Source organism: Anticarsia gemmatalis, chromosome 27, assembly GCF_050436995.1.
Source record: "Anticarsia gemmatalis isolate Benzon Research Colony breed Stoneville strain chromosome 27, ilAntGemm2 primary, whole genome shotgun sequence".
Classification (NCBI taxonomy): domain Eukaryota; kingdom Metazoa; phylum Arthropoda; class Insecta; order Lepidoptera; family Erebidae; genus Anticarsia; species Anticarsia gemmatalis.
The window spans coordinates 4,955,325-4,976,490 of NC_134771.1; the positions used below are offsets into that span (position 1 = coordinate 4,955,325).

The 21,166-nt window shown below is 36.0% G+C and overlaps 2 protein-coding genes across 10 annotated transcripts in view; one reads left to right on the forward strand and one right to left on the reverse strand.

Moving 5' to 3' along the window:
- Positions 1–115: 115 nt before the first annotated feature.
- AspRS (aspartyl-tRNA synthetase) lies at positions 116–11,939 on the forward strand. Of its 3 annotated transcripts, none has more exons than XM_076132227.1 (13): positions 116–196; positions 1,627–1,759; positions 2,552–2,717; positions 3,068–3,203; positions 5,104–5,281; positions 6,801–6,945; positions 7,538–7,689; positions 8,324–8,490; positions 9,340–9,455; positions 9,938–10,092; positions 10,773–10,884; positions 11,405–11,464; positions 11,774–11,939. In XM_076132227.1, exons 2-13 carry the CDS (start codon positions 1,646–1,648, stop codon positions 11,875–11,877), a joined length of 1,605 nt encoding a protein of 534 aa, XP_075988342.1. In that variant the 5' UTR covers positions 116–196; positions 1,627–1,645; the 3' UTR covers positions 11,878–11,939. The 3 variants fall into 3 exon arrangements, with proteins under 3 accessions (XP_075988342.1, XP_075988341.1, XP_075988343.1); XM_076132226.1 differs by having other exon boundaries at positions 137–296; XM_076132228.1 differs by lacking the exon at positions 116–196 and adding an exon at positions 537–559.
- A 1,411-nt stretch (positions 11,940–13,350) lies between these two features.
- The window catches only part of foi (solute carrier family 39 fear-of-intimacy), a 174,035-nt gene continuing 166,219 nt past the window's right edge, over positions 13,351–21,166 (reverse strand). For all 7 annotated transcript variants that reach the window (XM_076132446.1, XM_076132445.1, XM_076132448.1 and 4 more), the window contains 3 exons: positions 20,977–21,057; positions 19,531–19,718; positions 13,351–18,967 (listed from right to left, as the gene is read on the reverse strand). In XM_076132446.1, coding sequence (XP_075988561.1) covers positions 18,827–18,967; positions 19,531–19,718; positions 20,977–21,057 — 410 coding nt within the window. In that variant the 3' untranslated portion in view covers positions 13,351–18,826. The remainder of the gene's footprint in view (positions 18,968–19,530; positions 19,719–20,976; positions 21,058–21,166) is intronic.

Below are 21,166 nucleotides of genomic sequence, written 5' to 3' on the forward strand. Positions count from 1 at the left end.
AATTATACATGGGTGATTGAACCATATGAAATAGAAGTCCCACGGACTTTTGCTAAACGAAGTTTGCAAAATGGTAACATTTCTGGAGGAAACCCATTTTTTTCTTATGGCAACATTACTAACATATGTTGTTGTATCTGTCATTTGAGTTTGACAAGCCTGACCGCTCGTCTTATCATAGTTAACCTCATTGCAGGTATTTTGCAAAAATAACACGCTTTTTGTAAATATTAGTGCAATATATTGCTAGTGTAACTAACGATAATTATTTTGTGACTAACAAATACTCATTCACGGTAAGTTGTGTACATAAATTTGTGAAATTTCTTAGACATAGTGGTGCAAGTTTCTTTGATAAAAACTTTGGATTATCAATAACAATGATTGTTTGTCGTTATCTTAGCTTACGTGTCGCGAATTTCTCTTTATAATTCAACCGTTTTTAATATAAAAGTGCTTATTCAAACAAAGATATCTCAACTTTAAAAGTTGTTGACACGTGAAACATTTCGTTCGAAGTTAAAATCTCCTTTTTTTTTTAAACGAAACTTTTTAAAAGGTATAGTTTGGTACACTGATAACCTATATACAGCCACAAAATGCCGGTTTTTGCTGATAGTTACATTTATTGCTGATTATTGTTGTCGATTGCACCTACTTAGTGTAAAATTGCAGATAGGAGGTTGAATGATGTCATTGAGTTCAATTAGTATGTGTCTACTGATGCAATTTGTAGACAAGTTGCAGTTCGAGCGGAAATCTTAATGATTGTTTATAAATACTTTTTTAATATTTTTTTTTTGCTTTGTTTTTTTCTTTTGTTTATTTGAGCTACCTTTATATATTTTAATAATGATACAATAAATTAATGTTGACAAAGTAGGTAACTAGTATAAATACATAGCAAACTCTAAACTTAACATATTTTAATAATTGAAATTAAAACGAAATAAATATAATTAGTCCCTTATGTAGATAGTCGGTCAATGATAATATTTAGTCGTAATGTGCCATTATTGTAGTACAATTTTTCATTTTTAAAACAAACAGGACATATTAGTATATCATCATTATTACTACTATATTAATTTATTACATAGTCCTATTTATAATGCTATTCATATTTTATAAAGTTGACATTATAACCTATTTATAATTTATTTGTAAATGTGTTGAATACATTATTCTTGGCAATGCATATCAAGAATTATGTTAAAAATAGTCTTCAACATACCAAAATAACAAATTTTTAGATCTTTTTTCTAGAGCTTGTTTTAGGTCTCTTTACTGACTTTGTTTGATAATATTTAATTAATAATCATCTTTTATGATTTAATAATAAATAATCAATATTTATTTGGCCACAAACTGACTAGGTAGTAACCTAATAAACTGCATAAAAGTTTTTATGACTACAGTGCTGAAACACTTGATCAAATTTTGTATTTAGAATAGGTCGAAACATAAATTTCTGTTTTTAATTGGGCAAGAAGTGGCTTAAAAATAATGATAATAATATGATAAAAAAAAAATTGTGTTCAATTTATTCAGTTAGTCTTAGTTAGTCAATAAATGAACATTATAATTTCAATGTTATCTATGCCTAATATCTTTTACTTTTTACAGTACATCACAAACTTTCAATATGGTGGTATCAGAAGAGCCTGCAGCCACAGTGGAGGGTGACGCGGCAAGCAAGAAGGCCGCCAAGAAAGCAGCTAAGGCAGCTGAGAAACAACAGAAAAAAGCTGAACATAAGGTATTTATTTAAATAAATAAATTAAATTTAACCCATTAATGTCCCACTGCTGGGCAAGGGTCTTCTCCCGTAATGAGGGAGGGGCTAGGCCTTGAGTCCACCACGCTGGCCAAGTGCGGGTTGGGGACTTTGCATGTCCTCAATAAGTGTACTAAACAAATTTAGAATTTAATTTTGGGATAATTTTAGGTATTTATTTACAAACTTATATTATCCCATTGTTGGGTAATACTCTCCCATAAAATAGACCACCAGTGTCTATCATTGTGTGACCTCAAATTTTCATAGGTGTCCTAGTCATTGCCCCAACATTTTTGTGGCCTACCTACATTGTCGGCCTTTGGGTATTTATTTGTAAAACATTCTTAACTAAAATAATATACTTATCTCACTGCTAAAGGGCCTGATCCCAGAATAAAAGTCCATTGTGCTAGTCAGGTTTTTTTTCAGAGTTTTTTTCTTAGGTTTTTTAGCACTCCACTTTTTAATGTTTCTGTGATTAAGTTGTTTATGTAACTGTACATAGCTCTGAGTATTTAAAAATGTTAATTTTTAACCACAGGCACACATTTTAATGTTCTTTCTTATACTCTATGGAGTTTAAAAGGTTTTGTCTTTCATCAGTTTTGTAATCTCAGACACTTTCTTAACCTATCCTTCTTAAACTATTACTACTCTGTACATAACTTAGAAAACAAAAAACATACGAAATTGGATAATTTTTATGTAAGTATAAGTTGAAACTTAAATCATTATCATCAAAACTCTAAATGCCTTCATCTCCCCTTCCAGGCAGCATCAGGCCAGCAGCAGTCAGAAGCTCCTGAACCGGACATATCTGAAGGTCGCTACGGCACACTGAAACTGATCCAGTCTTCAGGAGAACATCGCGACAGAGTGTACACTGATGTTAAAGATTTGAATGTTAAGCTGAATGGACAGCAAGTGTGGGTTCGAGGTGAGCATAACATCATCACACCTGCTATAACAGAAGGCGCATAGCCTGTTCGCTCACCGGCCGGTAAACGATCTGTGGGTTAAATATCTCTTGGCGCGGTCTTTTCATAGATGGGTGACCGCATAGTGGGAATTGAGCTGGGCGTCTCCGTGTTTCGGAGGGCACGTTAAAAGTCGGTCCCGGTTGTTGTCTACTAAAATAACAGTCGTTAAGCCATGTCAAAGACCTCTCGGGCGGCTTGAACAACTTTCACATTAGGTTGACCACTAACCATACGACAAACAAACGACCAATTTTATTGCGAGATTTGTCTTTTCAACAAAATAAGAAACAACTTAATTTGTTCACAGCTCGTCTCCAAACATCCAGAGCGAAAGGCAAGCAATGCTTCGCGGTGCTCCGTCAGAGCAGTGCGACGGTACAGCTGCTGGTGAACGTCAGCGAGGAGAGGAAGGTTAGCAAGCAGATGGTCAAGTTCACTGGCAAGTTAGTACCATTGTTATATTATATGTATTTTGGAGTTATAGTAATGTATCATTTGGCGGAAAATGAAACGTTTTTTGGTGTGACTCTGTATCTTCCGTTTTAATTTTTTGAGGAAACAGTTCCTCTTTTTTAATTTTTAAAACAAATTAAACTTAAGAATTCAGAAAATATAGTGTTGCAGATATGTTTTTTACTTTATAGTGTAGGTAGTATAGGGTAATAGACTGTATTAGCGAAAATAATATTAAACTATAAAGGTTCATCCAAAAACCTTAGGTAACTATTATTTTTTTTTTTTTTGTAAATAGAGTAATATTGAAATGATTACAGCTGAAACATTTTATTTGGCACTTATTTGATTCTAACGAAAATACGAAATAACGTCACTATGTCGTATTTCTTTAATAATGCTAATATATGTTTTTGACATTTCATAAAGAAATATTTTGCTGGTAGTACTATCATATTGCCTGTAACACAGTATTATATCCTGGTGCATCCTCCCTAACTTTATATCTATATACTAATATATACTAATATTATAAAGCTGAAGAGTTTGTTTGTTAGTTTGAACGCGCTAATCTCAAGAACTACTGATTCGAATTGAAAAAATATTTATGTGATGAATAGACCATTCATCGAGAAAGGCTTTAGGCTATATAATATCACGCTACGGTCATTGGGATCGGACTAGCAACGAAAAATGTCTCTCTCTAATGTGACGCAAGCGAAGTTCCGCGGGTCAGCTAGTGTACTATGTAATTCATAATAATACGTAAATTAAGCATTGTACTTCCGTTCATCCATACTAATATTATAAATGCGAAAGTAACTCTGTCTGTCTGTCTGTCTGCTACTCAATCACGCCTAAACTACTGAACCAATTTGCATGAAATTTGGTATGGAGATATTTTGATACCCGAGAAAGGACATAGGCTACTTTTTACCCCGGGAAAATGGCGCATTTCCCGGGAAAATTCAGGTGGCGAATGAAGTCGCGAATAAGCAATATTATAATGACATTAAATTAACAAAATTCCGTTGTCATAGCAACTGTTTTAATGGCGGATATGCCTTAGCGCGACTTCGTTATATTAAGAGATATTTTAAACTAGCTGACCCGCGCAACTTCGCTTGCGTCACATTAGAGAATGGGCGAAATGTTTCCCCGTTTTTGTAACTTTTTTTACTGGCACTCTGCTCCTTTTGGTCGTAGCGTGATATATAGCCTTTATTTAGCCTTCCTCGATAAATGGGCTATCTAACACTAAAATAATTTTTCAAATCGAACCAGTAGTTCCTGAGATTAGCGCGTTCAAACAAACAAACAAACAAACTCTTCAGCTTTATAATTGGTATAGATAATTTTAAGAATATTTTTCGTGAAAAAAAAGCATATTTTATATCATCACGCTACGACCAATAGGAGCAGAGTAACAGTAAAAAAGTGTTACAAAAACGTGGAAAATTCTGACCCGTTCTCTCTTATGTGACGCAAGCGAAGTTGCGCGGGTCAGCTAGTATTATAATAAATACATTTAACCCAATATTAATGTCCCACTGCTGGGCAAGGGTTTCCTCCTGTAATGTGGGAGGGGTTAGGCCTTGAGTCCACCACGCTGGCCAAGTGCGGGTTGGGGACTTGCATGCCCTCAATAAATGTATTAAACAAATTTTAGGGATGCAAGGTTTCCTCACGATGTTTTTCCTTCACCGTTGTTTGTACCACCATGTGGTAATTATTTCTAATACACACATAACTTCGAAAACTCACTGTTATGTAGCCTCGGGTTCGAACCTGCGACCGCTTGCGTGGGAGGTGTCAACTTATACCACTCGGCTATCACTGCTTTGTAGGACAATATTACTAAACTGAAAATTCAATTTTCTTTTTTCGCAGCATAACAAAAGAATCAATAATCGACGTTCACGCGCACATAGTGAAGACCGCGTCTCCCATAGAGTCGTGTTCCACCCGCGACGTGGAGCTGCTGGCCAGTGAGGTGTGGCTGGTGTCCGCCGCCCGCCCACAGCTGCCGCTGCAGATCGAAGATGCCAGCAGACCGGAGAAGAACGATGTGAGTTCATATTAAATAGTAACTTTTAAACTCTCGCGTTGCATGTTTAATCAATACTAATATTATAAAGCTGAAGAGTTTGTTTGATGTCACATGGTAGAATTTTCCATGATGACGACGTCACATGGTAGAATTTTCCATGATGATGACGTCGCATGGTAGAATTTTCCATGATGACGACGTCACTTGGTAGAATTTTCCATGATGATGACGTCACATGGTACAATTTTCCATGACGACGACGTCACATGGTACAATTTTCCATGATGATGACGTCACATGGTACAATTTTCCATGACGACGACGTCACATGGTACAATTTTCCATGTTGATGACGTCACATGGTAGAATTTTCCTTGATAATGACGTCACATGGTAGAATTTTCCATGACGATGACGTCACATGGTAGAATTTTCCATGATGACGACGTCACATGGTAGAATTTTCCATGATGGTGACGTCACATGGTAGAATTTTCCATGATGACGACGTCACATGGTAGAAGTTTCCATGATGACGACGTCACATGGTAGAATTTTCCATGATGGTGACGTCACATGGTAGAATTTTCCTCATAGATTTCATGATGAAGACGTCACTTAGTAATATAACTCAAAGGTGACTGACCGAGATAGTGATCTATCAACGCACAGCACGAACCACGGGACGGGTCGAGCTGAAATTTGCCATACAGGTAGATTGAGAGAATGAAAGGATTTTGATAAATTCTGCTCCCAAGGGGATAAAATACGGGATGGAAGTTTGTATGAAACTTTGTCAATATTAAACCGATCGGGTTGTGACTTTTCATATCTATACTAATATTATAAAGCTGAAGAGTTTGTTTGTTTGATTGTTTGTTTGAACGCGCTTATCTGGAACAGGAAACCAGGAACTTCTAGTCCGATTTGAAAAATTCTTTCAGTGTTAGATAGCCCATATATCGAGGAAGGCTATAGGCTATATATATCATCACGCTACGTCCAATAGGAGCAGAGTACCAATAAAAAATGTTACTAAAACGGGGAAAATTTTGACCCGTTCTCTCTTATGTGACGCAAGCGAAGTTGCGCGGGTCAGCTAGTTATTGTATATAGTTGCTATGACGTAGGTATACTCTAAGAAAGGATTTTGCTACGAATTCCACCCCTAAAGAGATAAAATAGGGGGTGATAGTTTGTATAAATCTTTATAGATTTTCTACTGACTGAACTGAAATTTATTAGTTTGGGGGAAAAGTATTTTCGCATCATAGTATGTATGAACTTGTAATAAAATCTTTTCTCTACACAAAAAAACTCGATATTTGGGTAACTCACGAGTTCTCTGAAAGAAACCTAATGAACCGTGTACTCATTTGTGATTCTTCAAGCCAAAGAGACTTTATTACAAGTTCATACATACTATACTGCGAAAAGACTTTTTCCCCGACCTAATACTTAGATACAAATAGGATATTTCTACCTGAAACCTTTTCAGAAGCTAGTACGTATATAACCGTTATGTTTTATCTCCCAGGACCCTGAAGCTCTCCGCATCCGCGTGAACCAGGACACTCGGCTGGACAACCGCGTGCTGGACCTGCGGACCCCGGCCAACCAGGCCATCTTCAGACTGGAGGCCGGCGTCTGTCGCCTGTTCAGAGATATACTCACTAAGAGAGGTATGTGCTTATTGTTATTTAAATTAAAAAGAATAAGTCTTTTTTAAGGGGTTTAAAAATAAGAAAAAAAAAATCTTGGAAAAAAATATACAAACAGTTTTGGGTCGACTCGAGAATCGAACCGAAGACTTAAAAATTTGGCATGGTCGTATATTACGATTTTGAAAAAAAAAACACATTGAGAACCAATTGATTGGTTCTTATCTGTCTTTTGAAATTCGACTAGTACTAATTTATGGCTAAATTGCTGAATCAATTTCAATGACATTTAGCTAAGAGATAGTTGAACATCCATAATAATAGTATTAATATCAAATTGTATTTGTTTGTCTATCTTTAACGCGAAAACCGCTAAAACGATATAGACTTAATATCAGAATGTTAGCTCACCTTCTCATAAAGGCCAATTTCATCCATTAATAAATAAATAGTAAATTATTTTAAACTTTCCTATAAATAAATAAAAAAAACCGCATTATTTTTATAAACTATTTTATTTTCTGCAGGTTTCGTAGATAAAAATAATATGTTATTGTAAGCTATTAAATAAAAAAATCTGCATTATTTTCATTAACTATCTTATTTTTTCTAGGTTTCGTGGAGATCCACACGCCCAAGATAATCTCAGCGGCGTCGGAGGGCGGCGCCAACGTGTTCACGGTGTCGTACTTCAGGAGCTCGGCCTTCCTCGCGCAGAGCCCGCAGCTCTACAAGCAGATGGCCATCGCCGCCGACTTCGATAAGGTACGTCCTGCTTATCTTTATATATATAATTCTTCTGTAAGTGTGTATGTCACTGAACTTCTCTTAAACGACTGGACCGATTTTGATGAAATTGTTTGTGGGTGTTCAAGGGGATCTGAGAATGGTTTAGATTATTAAAAAAAGTTTAAAATTTTCAAATTAAAGACGTGTAGACAGGACAACGTCTGTCGGGTCCGCTAGTAATATATATAAAAATGAAACCCGTTTTCCTTGGTCACGGCACACGCGTGAATGTCTGGACCGATTTTACTAATTCTTTTTGTGTTCTATTTGTTATTATTAGGAGAAGGTTCTTACGGAAAAAAATGGAAAAAGTCTCTCAGAAATATTGAAAAATAGACATTTAATTTTGCATATATATTTTAAAAAACCGCGCGTAACGAATGTCAATGTCATTAACAGCCATAGACTATAATAATATTGAAAGAGCATCGTTTGTTCGGAAACGTGGTTACTAAGGCGGTACGAAGGTCGTCGGGTCAGCTAGTATACTATAAAATAATGTATGTATGTTTGTAAATTACACGCCAATTTGCTTACCATGTTGGAATCAAATGACCGTATGAGTTGTCCGATAATATTTATATTTATTTATTATTTGTTAATTTTCCAGGTGTTCACAGTGGGTGCAGTGTTTCGCGCCGAGGACTCGAACACCCATCGCCATCTCACCGAGTTCGTGGGGCTTGACCTGGAGATGTCGTTCAAGCATCACTATCATGAAGTGCTCAACACTATAGCTGATACGTTCACTGAAATGTTCAGGGGACTGAGGGATGAGTGAGTATTTATATGCTTAGTCTTTTTCCAAACTATGTTGGAGTCTTACATGCAGCGACTGTCTTCGGTAAGACTGGTTGTCAGACTTTCAAGCTTCTGACTACTGTTAACGACTGTCAAAGATCATAGAAAATGACAGCCGGGACCCACAATTTAACGTGCCTTCCGAAACACGGAGGAACTCGATATGTGTTAGATGGTCAGCCATCCACAGAACAACCTCGGCAAGCGTGGCTTAACCTCTGAGATCGATCCGCGCGGCTGTCGTTAACTAAGCCACAAGCTCCTCTATACACTATCGACTATCGTATAATAATAGAAAAAAGAAAACATCAATTTTGGGCCTTTTTTTAAAAAAGCGGCCTACAAAAAATAATGGCATGTATCGCCCATATGCACGATTCCAACTTACATGGCCAGTTTTTATTAATTTCACGACCTCGCACCGATTTTCAGCTATATTCAGACGCACAAAGTTATTTGGCGTAAAGTATCATTTATTCATCTTTTTTTTTATAACCCATTACTTTCCCACTGCTGAGTAAGGGTCTCCTCCCAAACGAGGGGGAAGGATTAGGCCTTGAGTCCACCACGCTGGCCAAGTGCGGGTTGGAGACTTTGCATGCCCTTAAACAAATTTTAGGCATGCAAGGTTTCCTCACGATGTTTTCCTTCACCGTTGGAACAAGTGATAATTATTTCTAATACACACATCACTTGGAAAAGTCAGTGTTGCCTTGGATTCGAACCTGCAACCACTTGCGTGGGAGGTGTCAACTTAAACCACTCGACTATCACTGCTCTATTTCTTGTTCATCATCATTAATATAATTATTTGTTGTAACACAGGTACGCGTCAGAGATAGCGACAGTGGGGCAGCAGTTCAAGGTGGAGCCCTTCAAGTTCCTGGACCCGCCGCTCAGACTGGAGTTCCCTCAGGCCATACAGATGCTGAAAGAAGCGGGTAACTATATATTAGCTTAGCCTTCCTTTCAACTATGTTGGAGTCGGCTTCCAGTCTCACCGGATGCAGCTGAATACCAGTATTTTCATGGAGCGACTGTCTATCTGACCTCCACAACACAGTTACCTGGGTTATAACACGATACCCTTCGGTAAGTCTGGTTGTCAGACTTTCAAGCTTCTGACTACTGTTAACGACTGTCAAAGATTTTCTAAAATGACAGCCGGGACCCAGAATTTAACATGCTTTAACGGCACTCGATGTGTATAAGACGGTCACCCATCTACAAAACAACCTCGGCAAGCGTAATTTAACCTCAGAAATCGATCCGCTATTAAACCATGTTAGCCGATCGACAAAAGTTTGTTTAATTACGTTGTCTATTCTCCAGGACTAAAAGGCCTAACCCCTCCCTCATTACGGGAGGAGATCCTTGCCCAGCAGTGGGACATTAATATTGGGTTAAATTTATTATTTTTCAGGAGTGACAGTGGGCGAGGAGGACGACCTCTCGACCCCGGACGAGAAGCTGCTCGGCAGACTGGTGCGAGCCAAGTACGACACGGACTTCTACATCCTGGACAAGTACCCGCTCGCCGTCAGACCCTTCTACACCATGCCTGACCCTAACAACCCGGTGAGTGTACATTTATACATTCATAAGGGCTCCTACACACAGTGCCGGCGGGTTACGCGGCTTGCCGGCCTCATTTGTTTCTAGTATTCGAGCGATAATGCTGGGCATTGACAGCACATACGGCTTGTGCCGCCGGCGTGTGTATAGTAGCCATTAGACAGGCTATGCCACTTGTAAATAAGTGCTACTTAGGTTATCGAGTGAAATATTAGTAGATTTTTTTATACATTTGAGTTTGCAAGTTGTCCTAACTAAGGGTTACAAATCAAAAAGTCTGTAAGCTTTCCTGCCTTAATTACTAAACGTATATTGTCGAAATTTTGTATGAAAACAGTTGGAAACCTAGGCTCATATGGAATGTTTTATCTAAAACATACTTTAAAGTAGCTAAAATAGGGTATGAAACATTGAACATGTGCGAAACCGCATAAATCAGGTAGTTTTAATGAATATGTTCACTTGTTGTAAGGGTGAACATTTAAACATCGTGATGAAATCTTGCAAAGAGTTCTTTAAATATTTTAAATATATGTAAATTCCCTGCAATTAGCAAGTGTGATGGTCTGAAGGCCTCATCACTCCCTCTTTCTGGGGAGAGACTCATGCGCAGCAGTGGGACAGTAGCCAATAAAATGTTAATATATTTTTATGATACTAAATTGTCATGTTAATATTTCCAGCGTGTGTCAAACTCCTACGACATGTTCATGCGCGGTGAAGAGATACTGTCGGGAGCTCAGAGGATCCACGACCCAGAGTACCTCACTGAGAGGGCCAAACATCACGGCATTGGTCAGTATTGTATTATACAACACTATCATTAACTTATTAGTCTTGAGGCTCTGGGTTTGATCCCTGTTTTGGGTGTTATTAAAGTTTGTGGAGGAACGAGGTGATCATGTTCCTCCAACACAAAGGGAGGATCCTCCGACCAGGCGAGGAGATCATGCCTGGTGGGCCTAGGCTGCCCGACGGTTGTAGTCGGGAACTTGTATATATATAGTCAGTTGCAGTGCAAACTTCGATAGCGCGATTCAGGACTTGTGACGTCAGTCACACTGCGAAGTTGGTTGTGCGCTCGTGCCATTAGATGTCGCTGTATGTAGCTATCCGCTACATCACTCCCCCTTTTTCAAAATTTTGTTGGAATGTTTTTAATATTCGGATATTTGTCATCAGGTTTTCTTTTATAAATGGAGTAACATTATATATTATTATAAATTGTTTATAAATTTGCCTACTTCGGAAATAATGTGATAAAAAGATGCTTTAGTACAAAATAATTATGTAATCTTTTATTTCTTACTTTCAGATATTAGCAAGATTGCTGCCTACATCGAATCCTTCAGACTGGGCTGTCCGCCGCACGCAGGTATGTTATTGTATCAACATGCAGTCTCGAAAACAATGCTTTTCAAGCTGTATTCTTGAGAATATAAAGCAAATCACTAAAAATAAATTTAACAAAGAGCGTATGAGTGAGTGTACGTATGATTACGTGTACATGCGTACATGAATGCGAGCGCGCTTGCGTACATGCTGGTTTAAGGATTTTTGTATATTTACATACATGCGTACGCGCGTAATAGCACGCTTTTTTCCCATAGTTAAAGACAAAGACCAAATAATGTTTTGTATTTATTTGAAATATTAGGCTTAATTTTATTTTTCTTTCTTCCAGGTGGTGGTATAGGTATGGAGCGAGTCGTGATGCTGTACCTAGGTCTGGACAACATCCGCAAGACGTCCATGTTCCCGCGCGACCCCAAGAGAGTCACCCCCTGAACTGTTGTTGTAAAATAATATATTATTGTATATTCTATTGCAATATATGCCGTGTTTTAATATTTTGTGCTGTTTTATTTACGAAATAATTTCTAAAAAACTGACTAACTTAGGTTTGTATGTTTGTAAAAGTCCCCTCGACACAATTGTATAGATTTTTAAGGTACTGGTTCACCTACTGCACGATAGATGTCGCTACAACTTATTGTATTAATTCAGCTACTATACGATAGATGGCGCTAAACTCAAACTACTACCCGAACATTTTAATTACAAGAGACCTCTTTGTAAGTTATGGGAGCCTGGTACCCAAATGTATTGCCACGCGCTAAACTAAAGACCAACGGTTCACCAATTCGACTTTAACTAATATCATTATGTTAGCACATTACACATTTGAAATAGGTACCAGGGTAGCATAAATTACGAAGAGGTCTCTCGAAATTAGTATTTTCGTGTCTTAGGTTAAAGTAGAGTTAACAAAGTTTAAGTACCAGGGTGGCATAAATTACGAAGAGGTCTCTCGAAATTAGTATTTTCGTGTCTTAGGTTAAAGTAGAGTTAACAAAGTTTAAGTACCAGGGTGGCATAAATTACGAAGAGGTCTTTTGAAATCAGAATGTTCGTCGTAGACAAAGTTAAGTTGTAGTGACATCTGCCGTGCAGTAGCTGAACTAAAGCAGTAGAGATCTCCTTGTAATTTATGCCACCCTGGTACTTTAACTGTGTTAACTTTACTTAACCTAATACTCGAACAAACTAATTTCAAGAGACCTCTTCGTTATTTATGCCACCCTGGTACTTAAACTTTGTTAACTTTACTTTAACCTAAGACAAGAACATACTAATTTCAAGAGACCTCTTCGTTATTTATGCAACCCTGGTACTTATTTAAAATGTGTATTGTGCTCACATAATGATATTATTTTATAATCGAATTGGTGAACAGTTCTTTAGGCTAGCGCTTGAAATCACGTTTGGGTACCAGGGTCGCAGAACTTACGAAGAGGTCTCTTGATATTTGGATGTTCGTAGCGACATCTATCTTGCAGTAGCTGAATTAATACAATAACATATAAAATTGCATTTGAAGTAATTCAGCTTCTGCTCGACAGATGTCGCATAACTTAAAATTTGTTTACGATACTAATGACAAAAGATCTCTTCGTAAATTATACGAGCCCAGTACTCCAGTGTTGCCAGTCGCTAAACTCAAAAACGCCTGTAATTCGATTTATTGTTTTAGTAAAAAAATGTCTTTAATACACGGGAAAGGTTTTTATGGAGAAGAAAAAAATGCAGAGAGATAATTCCTACGGAGAAAAATGAGAAACTGTACATTTATTTTCCGATAAGAATTACGACGGGCGCGGAAAAAGCGATACGGACGCGAGAGAAGTTACGCATTTCGAGATAACATGCGTGGTGGCGTTATTTCCCGTAACCTATTAGGGTAAAAATAAAAACCAAATAAAAATTATGAATTTGAATTATATTTTATTACAATATATAGCAAAGTAAGTCCAATTTCATATTATCACACTTCGCATCTGCGATCACATAACAGTATCCTTAACAACGGGACGGACTGTACCGTCAAGCATTACCGTCAGTCACGACCGTCAGTCCGGCTTGACGGCCAGTCAGTCACCGGCCCCATTCAACATGATTGCGAACACCAAAAAAATCAAAATTACTTAAATATATTCCTTAAGACTTACACAAAACCAGCGTTTTTAGTTTTAACACATTAGCCACGTCCTTTACACATACACTGTATCGCACGTTCTTAGTATCGTACAGTATAACGCTTGAGTGCGCAGCGCGCTCTGAGAGAGCGATTTTCTTCGCGGACGCGGACAGATGAGCGCGGCGCGTGGTCTTTCCTTTCCCCTTACACGCGCGATTGTTGTATCATGCGCGATAGAGTGTGTGTGTAAAGTAAGAAACAAATAATTTTTAAATCATACGAAATGGTCCATCATTTTAAAAATGTTAGCCTCAATGAAACTTTCGTCGAAATATTCGAGTTGACATCGACATAGTGTTGTGCATAATCGACTAAAGATATCGATAAAATAAACTAATGTACAACCAACTAATTGATTTAATTAAATGCATTAATAACGAAAAATTTAAATTAAGTATGCACCTTAAGTATCTCATTGTTTAATTTACACAATTTGTATCCAATACAAAATTAAAAGTATGTTTTTAGTAAAATATATTTTACTTATGAATAAAAAGCAACAAAAATAAATTACGTAAGTCGTAAACTGGTTTCGTATCGGATACAAACATTATTGAGACATAGGGAAGACAGACAATAGACTAATTAGTATATAGTGATGTTACTCATATCGATTTAATTTTTATTTGAACAGAACAATATTTTATACAATTCATTTGATTTTTCAACAACTTTTTAGGGTCAATTCTCATCTGAAGGAAGATACGTCGGGCGAAGCATATTCTGTATTAATAGTCTTCCCATCAACGTATCATCAGTTAAATGTGTAAGGTTTAACGTGGTAAATATATTTTTCTGTTCAACTGATAAAACGCGACGCATTTTCTGTCAGTTATGAACCGACTCTTACCTTCTTCAGTAGTATTTTTACTTAACTGCGCAACACAAAGGGGTATTATGTGTTTTTTTCGTCTTATATGAGTGTCTTCATATGACAAGATTTTGGTCTAGTTGTCGTGTATTGTATCTCTCCTCTATATCTCAATGTACAATAACACTTATTTGACATTATAAGTACGAGTTTAGGAACAAAATACAAAGAGGAAGTATCATCTCCAGTTCATTTCTGACTGTTTACAATATCATAACAACATTTAAAAAATGTATTTGAGTTTTTAAGTACCTTAGTAAGTTTTAAATTGTATTTATTTACTTCAAACAATTAGTATTTAAGTATCATAATACAAAAGCCAAAGGAAGATTATAAATGTGAATATGTTTCTCTCAATAACATCAAAACTGATGAACTTATTTGGATAAATTTTGACATGATAATAGATTTATACACGCGCTGAATGGTCGCACAATCAATATCTATGTATAATTGTTTAAGTACGAAATTAAAGATGTTATTAAAAGTCATCCAAAAATCATAATTGTCCTCTTTTTTAAAATTGTAATCAGTCAGAAATCAACAACAATCGGCTACCATCATTCGAGTACTAGTTTGTTATAGAAAAACGTTTCAAATTACAAAATCTACAGATTTTTCACAAACATTACTGTGTTATAATCATACATACAATTTCTCTTCATATCAATATCTGTTAAATAAGCACCATTTATATAAAATCTATTAATCAAATAGGCCTTTTAGAATACAATTGATTGCAAATTAAGTATATATGTTACTGTAAAAGCCCGAACGGTGGTAAATCCTAAGATTTTCCGGTATAACCTAAGATTTACCAACTCGCAATGGTAAAAGTCCGAACAAGCCAGAGTTTAAAAACTATGTTACGATATATAAAAAAATCCTCCTTCATAACTATGTTTATAACTATTTCACGGTATAATTATATACTGTAACATAGTTATAAAGACGGAGTTTTGGGCAAAGCGACATGGGTAGGTTAGGTTAGAAGGCTAAGGTGGGAGCGAGCGAAGCGAAGCTCCCACCTTAGCCTTCGTGGTTATTTTTTTTTAACCACCCAGAAGGAGGAGTCCCGCGAAGCGGGGCTCCGGCGACATCTCGACATCATCAAGTGAATATAGGTAAAAGTTCGAAATAAAAGAATTGTTCGGACTTTTACCATTGCGAGTTGGTAAATCTTAGGTTATACCGGAAAATCTTAGGATTTACCACCGTTCGGGCTTTTACAGTAACATATACACAGAGAATAACTTTTAAAACTAGCCAACCATGATCATACGACTATGAATAAAATAATGATGTTATAATGTATGTGGGCTAAACATTAAGTTTGCTCAACGCTTCGGCGCAAGATAAAGCCACAAGCTGACTGTCTAAGTAATGACAATATCTTCAAATGTCAAGTAGACAACCCATCTCTGCAGTTAATGTCGATAGTTAAAATATTAGGGCCATTTCAAACGTGCGAACTAAGTCATGTCATTATATCGGAGTCTCTCGCTCGCACTTACACATAATCACATTCCTATGATTCTTTTGATTATGACGTAGCGAGCACGTTTGTAGTGGCCCATGTATAATATAACAAGTTATGATGAAGCATGGTTTGCATGTTTTATCCATCCATAGTAATATTATAAATGCGAAAGTCACTCTGTCTGTCTGTCTGCTACTCAATCACGCCTAAACTTCTGAACCAACCTTGATACCCGAGAAAGGACATAGGCTATATATCATCACGATACGACCAAAAGGAGCAGAGTACCAGTAATTAATGTTACAAAAACGAGGAAAAATTTCACTCATTCTCTCTTATTAGACGCAAGCGAAGTTGCGCGGGTCAGCTAGTTACAAATAAAGACAGATTGAAAATCAAATTATTTCCCACACACGTTAATTTAAATAAAGTTAATGTGAATGTGTGTAGTATAATAATAACACAGTAATATTGCTGGCGGCTAATTAAAGCATTACTTAATAGGAAGTTTGTTTTATTATTATTATTTACATTCATTTATGTTACATACAGTATTTATTGTGGCCATTAGTAGACACTGACAACTATCACTTGGTATTCAGGAAACATGGGAATAGACTTTCCCTTCGCACATGGGGTCTTAGCTAAAGATCAAAAATATGTTTTCGGGTGTATTTTACTATACGTCGCGTAAAGGGAGAATATCCATAAAATTATGTTCTATTTTTGGTCGAAGCAGGCTTCTAAAAATTGTTCCTAAACTTTTTGATACTGGATTCTATCATCATTTGAAGTTGCTTAACAATTAATTATTTTGTCCAGAATTTAGTAGGGGTTTTTTAATTCCAGTGGTTACTATAACATGAATTTCCAGGGGATGTTTGTTCTTTTAGATTTCATGTGGTTTTTCGAAGTTGATAATAAGGATATTATTTTTAGTAAATAACATATTTTAACACCAGAGGGGATACGATTTGTTAAAAAGCCTTATCAAGACGCTATGAGTATCTAAGACACCAAGTTACAGTTGTCAGCATGTTATTTTCTCATAATTTCGAAAAATATGGTACAATGAAACAGGAATTCGAGAAAGAACTTAATCCAATAACTTTTATTCGCAATAAACACTTAAAGGTTAATTCGTAAAATTAATTTTTCAAATAAAATTTTATTTATACATTTCTATACATTTTTTTTCAATTTGAGCTCAATCATTCCTTAAGTACGTCACATTATATAATTGTCTATTTCCCGTTTTCTGAGGGACATTTAGCGGTAGTTTATCTATTTAAACTGTCATGTTTATATGAGTTTAAACGCTATTAGCCACCTTTATACACACACTGTAACGCACGTTCTTAGTATCGTACAGTATTACGCGCGGGAAAGCAGCGCACTCTTCAAGAGCAATTTTCTTCGCGGACTTGACAGATGAGCGCGGCGCGTGGTCTTTCCTTTCCCCTTACACGCGCAATCGTTGTTTCATGCGCGATAGAGTACGTGTTTAAATTGGGTTATTGAATAGATAAACTACCGCTAAATGTACCTCAGAAATTCAGTAAGTCAATTTGAAAACCAAAGACAAAAATAACTGATAATATTTATGGTCAATTGAGGAGCTTAGAATTAATAGTTTAAATAAAATCACGATATGACAGGCTGAAATTAAAATAACTTGTTTCATACACATACATACATTGTCATACATGCCCTTGGGTTACGCACCTGACCTTTGAAAGGGACTTATTACTTAACATTGAAAATCCCTTTAAATTAATATTGTATAGTTTTCACAGTAGATTATTGAGTAATGTTTATTGTATTTAATAAGTATATAAGCCTCATAACAGAAGATTTTAATTATGTACATATAACTGGGGTGTTTCATACACAGATGGTATTACGACTGCGAAATTACGGTTGGTACAACTGCATAAATGCTGACTACTTGTTATTAAGTATTAGATAGTTTAACAGACGGAATATGGATAGTTATTTAAATACTTTATCTATCAGATAAACTGTAATACTAATGTTTTTTTTGTAATTTAATGTTAAATTGCTCATATATTTGTGTTTAATAACTTAGCATTGTTATTTATTTCTTTGCAGTTACACTAACTGCATATTTGCAGTCATAATACAATACTATTCACAAGAAATGTTTGTGTGTAACAAAATTTCTTCAAAACAGCTGAACATTGGTAGTTAGCACCAAAAAGATAGACGAGTGCCTGCATATTCGAGACATTTTGCTTAAAAATGAACATTTTCAAAAAAAGTTTACTTTAATAATTAATATTCACATATTTATACATTTTACGGGGTTTTGTGGTCCACGACCATAGTCCGACAGCTAATAACATGGAATTGAAGCGATCACAATTATTTTTTTTTAATAGAATTTTTTATTGGCACTATACACTGGGCGTAATTTTTGCACATAATTCAATTCACGACGACATTATTTCACAAATTTTGCTATATTTTGCACAATTGTCTTCAGATTTGCACACAATTCGCGCACTATACACACACCGGTCGTTTTTAGCGCGGCTATTCACATTTTCACAGGTATTCACAATTTTTTGTAACATTTTAAGTGGATATTCACATTTTTAATTATTTAGCACAAAACTTTGCACAGTGATAGTATATTTTACACAATGGTAGTGCATATAACACGACAGTTTGCACAATAATCGTACATTTTGCACGAATCTTCACAAAAGTGGTACAATTTGCACGATAACTCGCACAAAAGTCGTCCTTTTTGCACAATCTGAGTACTATTTGCACGATTACTTGCGCAATTGTCGTACAATTTGCACGATGGTTTGCACAGCGTCTATCCGAACAGATTCTTGAGATCTTGTTCGTACAGAGCGATGACCAACATTATGCCGATGCCCGTAGCTAGGCCCATCAGCTGTAGTATGCATTGACACAGCGTGCCTTCCTTACTGTGGGATGTGCTTAGTTCTGGCATCTGAAAGAGGAAAGGAAAAGTTCAAATCATTAGATTTTAATACAGAAAGTGTTAATTGCGATACCTCGAAAATCAACACCTTGGTCTGACCCGGGAATTGAACATAAAGTCTGTTAGCATTAGTAATCAGAATAGTAATAAAACAATAGTAATAGTAATTAGCATTAGTAGTGGGGAAGATTAATATTATAAGTTGAATTATATGCTGTCAAATCTATTAATAATCCCAAGTAATACAATTTCTTAGCAGATATTCTTAACAAAATATTATAATCACATAATCAGTATAGCTTAGTGAACAAAGTTTAAACTACTTACTCAGCCCTTACAAAGGGCTTATTGTAAATAAGAAATAGTTTATCTAAAAAATACTTCGATAAGACTAAAGCAAATTGACCATAGAAAGATGTCGTAGAGACAAAACATTTCAAAAACAATGCATTAGTAAATAACCATTTTTAAATTTTGTTTTTCAATTAAACGTCAAAAAGTGAATTTTTATTGTCAGACTATAAATAATAGGACTTTTTAACGCTAGGGAGTAAATAATAAGTATACATTACCATATCAACCAGCGCAATATACAGGAACATGCCCGCAGCGGCGGCGAACAGCCAGCGGGTGGCGGAGGGCGCGTGGCCCGCCAGCACCCCGCACACCATGCCGGCCAGGCACAGCCCGGACGACAGGATGTTGTAGCACACGGCCCGCTTCACCGACATGCCCGCTTTTAGGAGGACTGCGAAGTCACCTGGAATGGAGAAAATATATTTAATTTACAAGGACCTTTGGCCAGCAGTGGAACACAGTACAGCTTAGCCTTTTTTCCAAACTATGTTGGAGTCGGCTTCCAGTCTCACCGGATGCAGCTGAATACCAGTATTGTACATGGAGCGACTGTCTATCTGACCTACACAACACAGTTACCTGGGATATAATACCATACCCTTCGATAAGACTGGTTGTCTGACTGTCAAAAATCATTGAAAATGACAGCCGGGACCCACAATTTAACGTGCCTTCCGAAACACGGAGGAACTCGATATGAGTGAGATGGTCACCCATCCGCAGAACAACCTCGGCAAGCGTAGCTTAACCTCAAAGATCGATCCGCGCGGCTGTTGTTAGCTAAGAACACTGAAAATTTATTTACAGAAAAATTCAGGGATATGTTTTTGGCTAAAGCCGGGTTCGATACTTTTGCAGTCAAATACATTCTCAAGGCGATAAAAAGACACTTGCTTCATACAATAATAGCACTATCGCGAAAAAGCACTTTCTTTATTTCTAAAAGATTCTAGAAACATACTTTTTAAATAAAAGTGAAATATATTGGAATTATATAAAATGAGTAAATAATTGTTCTAGCTTTAGTTTGTTGTATTTCAATGTAATTAAGTAAATTGTTTATTGTATTCACGATTCTTAATTATCATTATTTATATTACATTTTACAAAACTAACACAAGGATCTTAGATTAAAAACCGGTGTTTTTCGAAAAAATACGGTTTAAAAAATACACATTTAATTTATTTTCTTATTGAAGCGTATATGAAATAATGGATGGGGAATCGAACCCTTTACGCTTGTATAAACAACACTACCCACCTTAAGGAAAAATGAGAGACTATAATGATTTAACATTTCGAAATTTTTAATCATAAAAAAAATTAAGTTTATTTTAGTTTTGCAAACTTTTATCAATTGTGTTGGTTTCATACGAAAAAATAATCGAAACTAGTTCATATTGCCACTGTCAATGTTACCCAAATGATTCAAAGTTACCTAGATTGTCTGTAATTGTCGGAAAGAAAAAATAAATGAAGAAATAATAATAAAACAAATAAATATTTTTGTAGAACATTATCAAACTTCTCTAAACACAAGTACAGATTTTAATTCGATCTCTTTTACCCCAGGAAATAGTTAAAAAACATGGTAAATGTTACCAAATAAGCGATGTCTTATGTAGTAGTTATAGTACATAATAAAACATGTATATATTTACCTAATTCATGCGGCAATTCGTGACATAATACAGCAATGGCGGTCGAGAAACCACCAGCTATGTTTGAAGCGAACGCGGCACCTGTAAGCAACAAAAACACATTAAATATTATTCTAGTTCTAGTTTAAAAGACATCCTACGAATAATATTTTAAAAATTACATTTCTATATTATGTGATCTTTAAAATAA

Excerpts from the sequence above, each read along its gene's own strand:
- AspRS (XM_076132227.1), top strand. The coding sequence starts at position 1,646 with ATGGTGGTATCAGAAGAGCCTGCAGCCACAGTGGAGGGTGACGCGGCA. Across the intron at positions 5,282-6,800 it reads GCAGACCGGAGAAGAACGAT|GACCCTGAAGCTCTCCGCAT; the intron begins GTGAGTTCATAT and ends TTTATCTCCCAG. Across the intron at positions 10,093-10,772 it reads TGCCTGACCCTAACAACCCG|CGTGTGTCAAACTCCTACGA; the intron begins GTGAGTGTACAT and ends TAATATTTCCAG.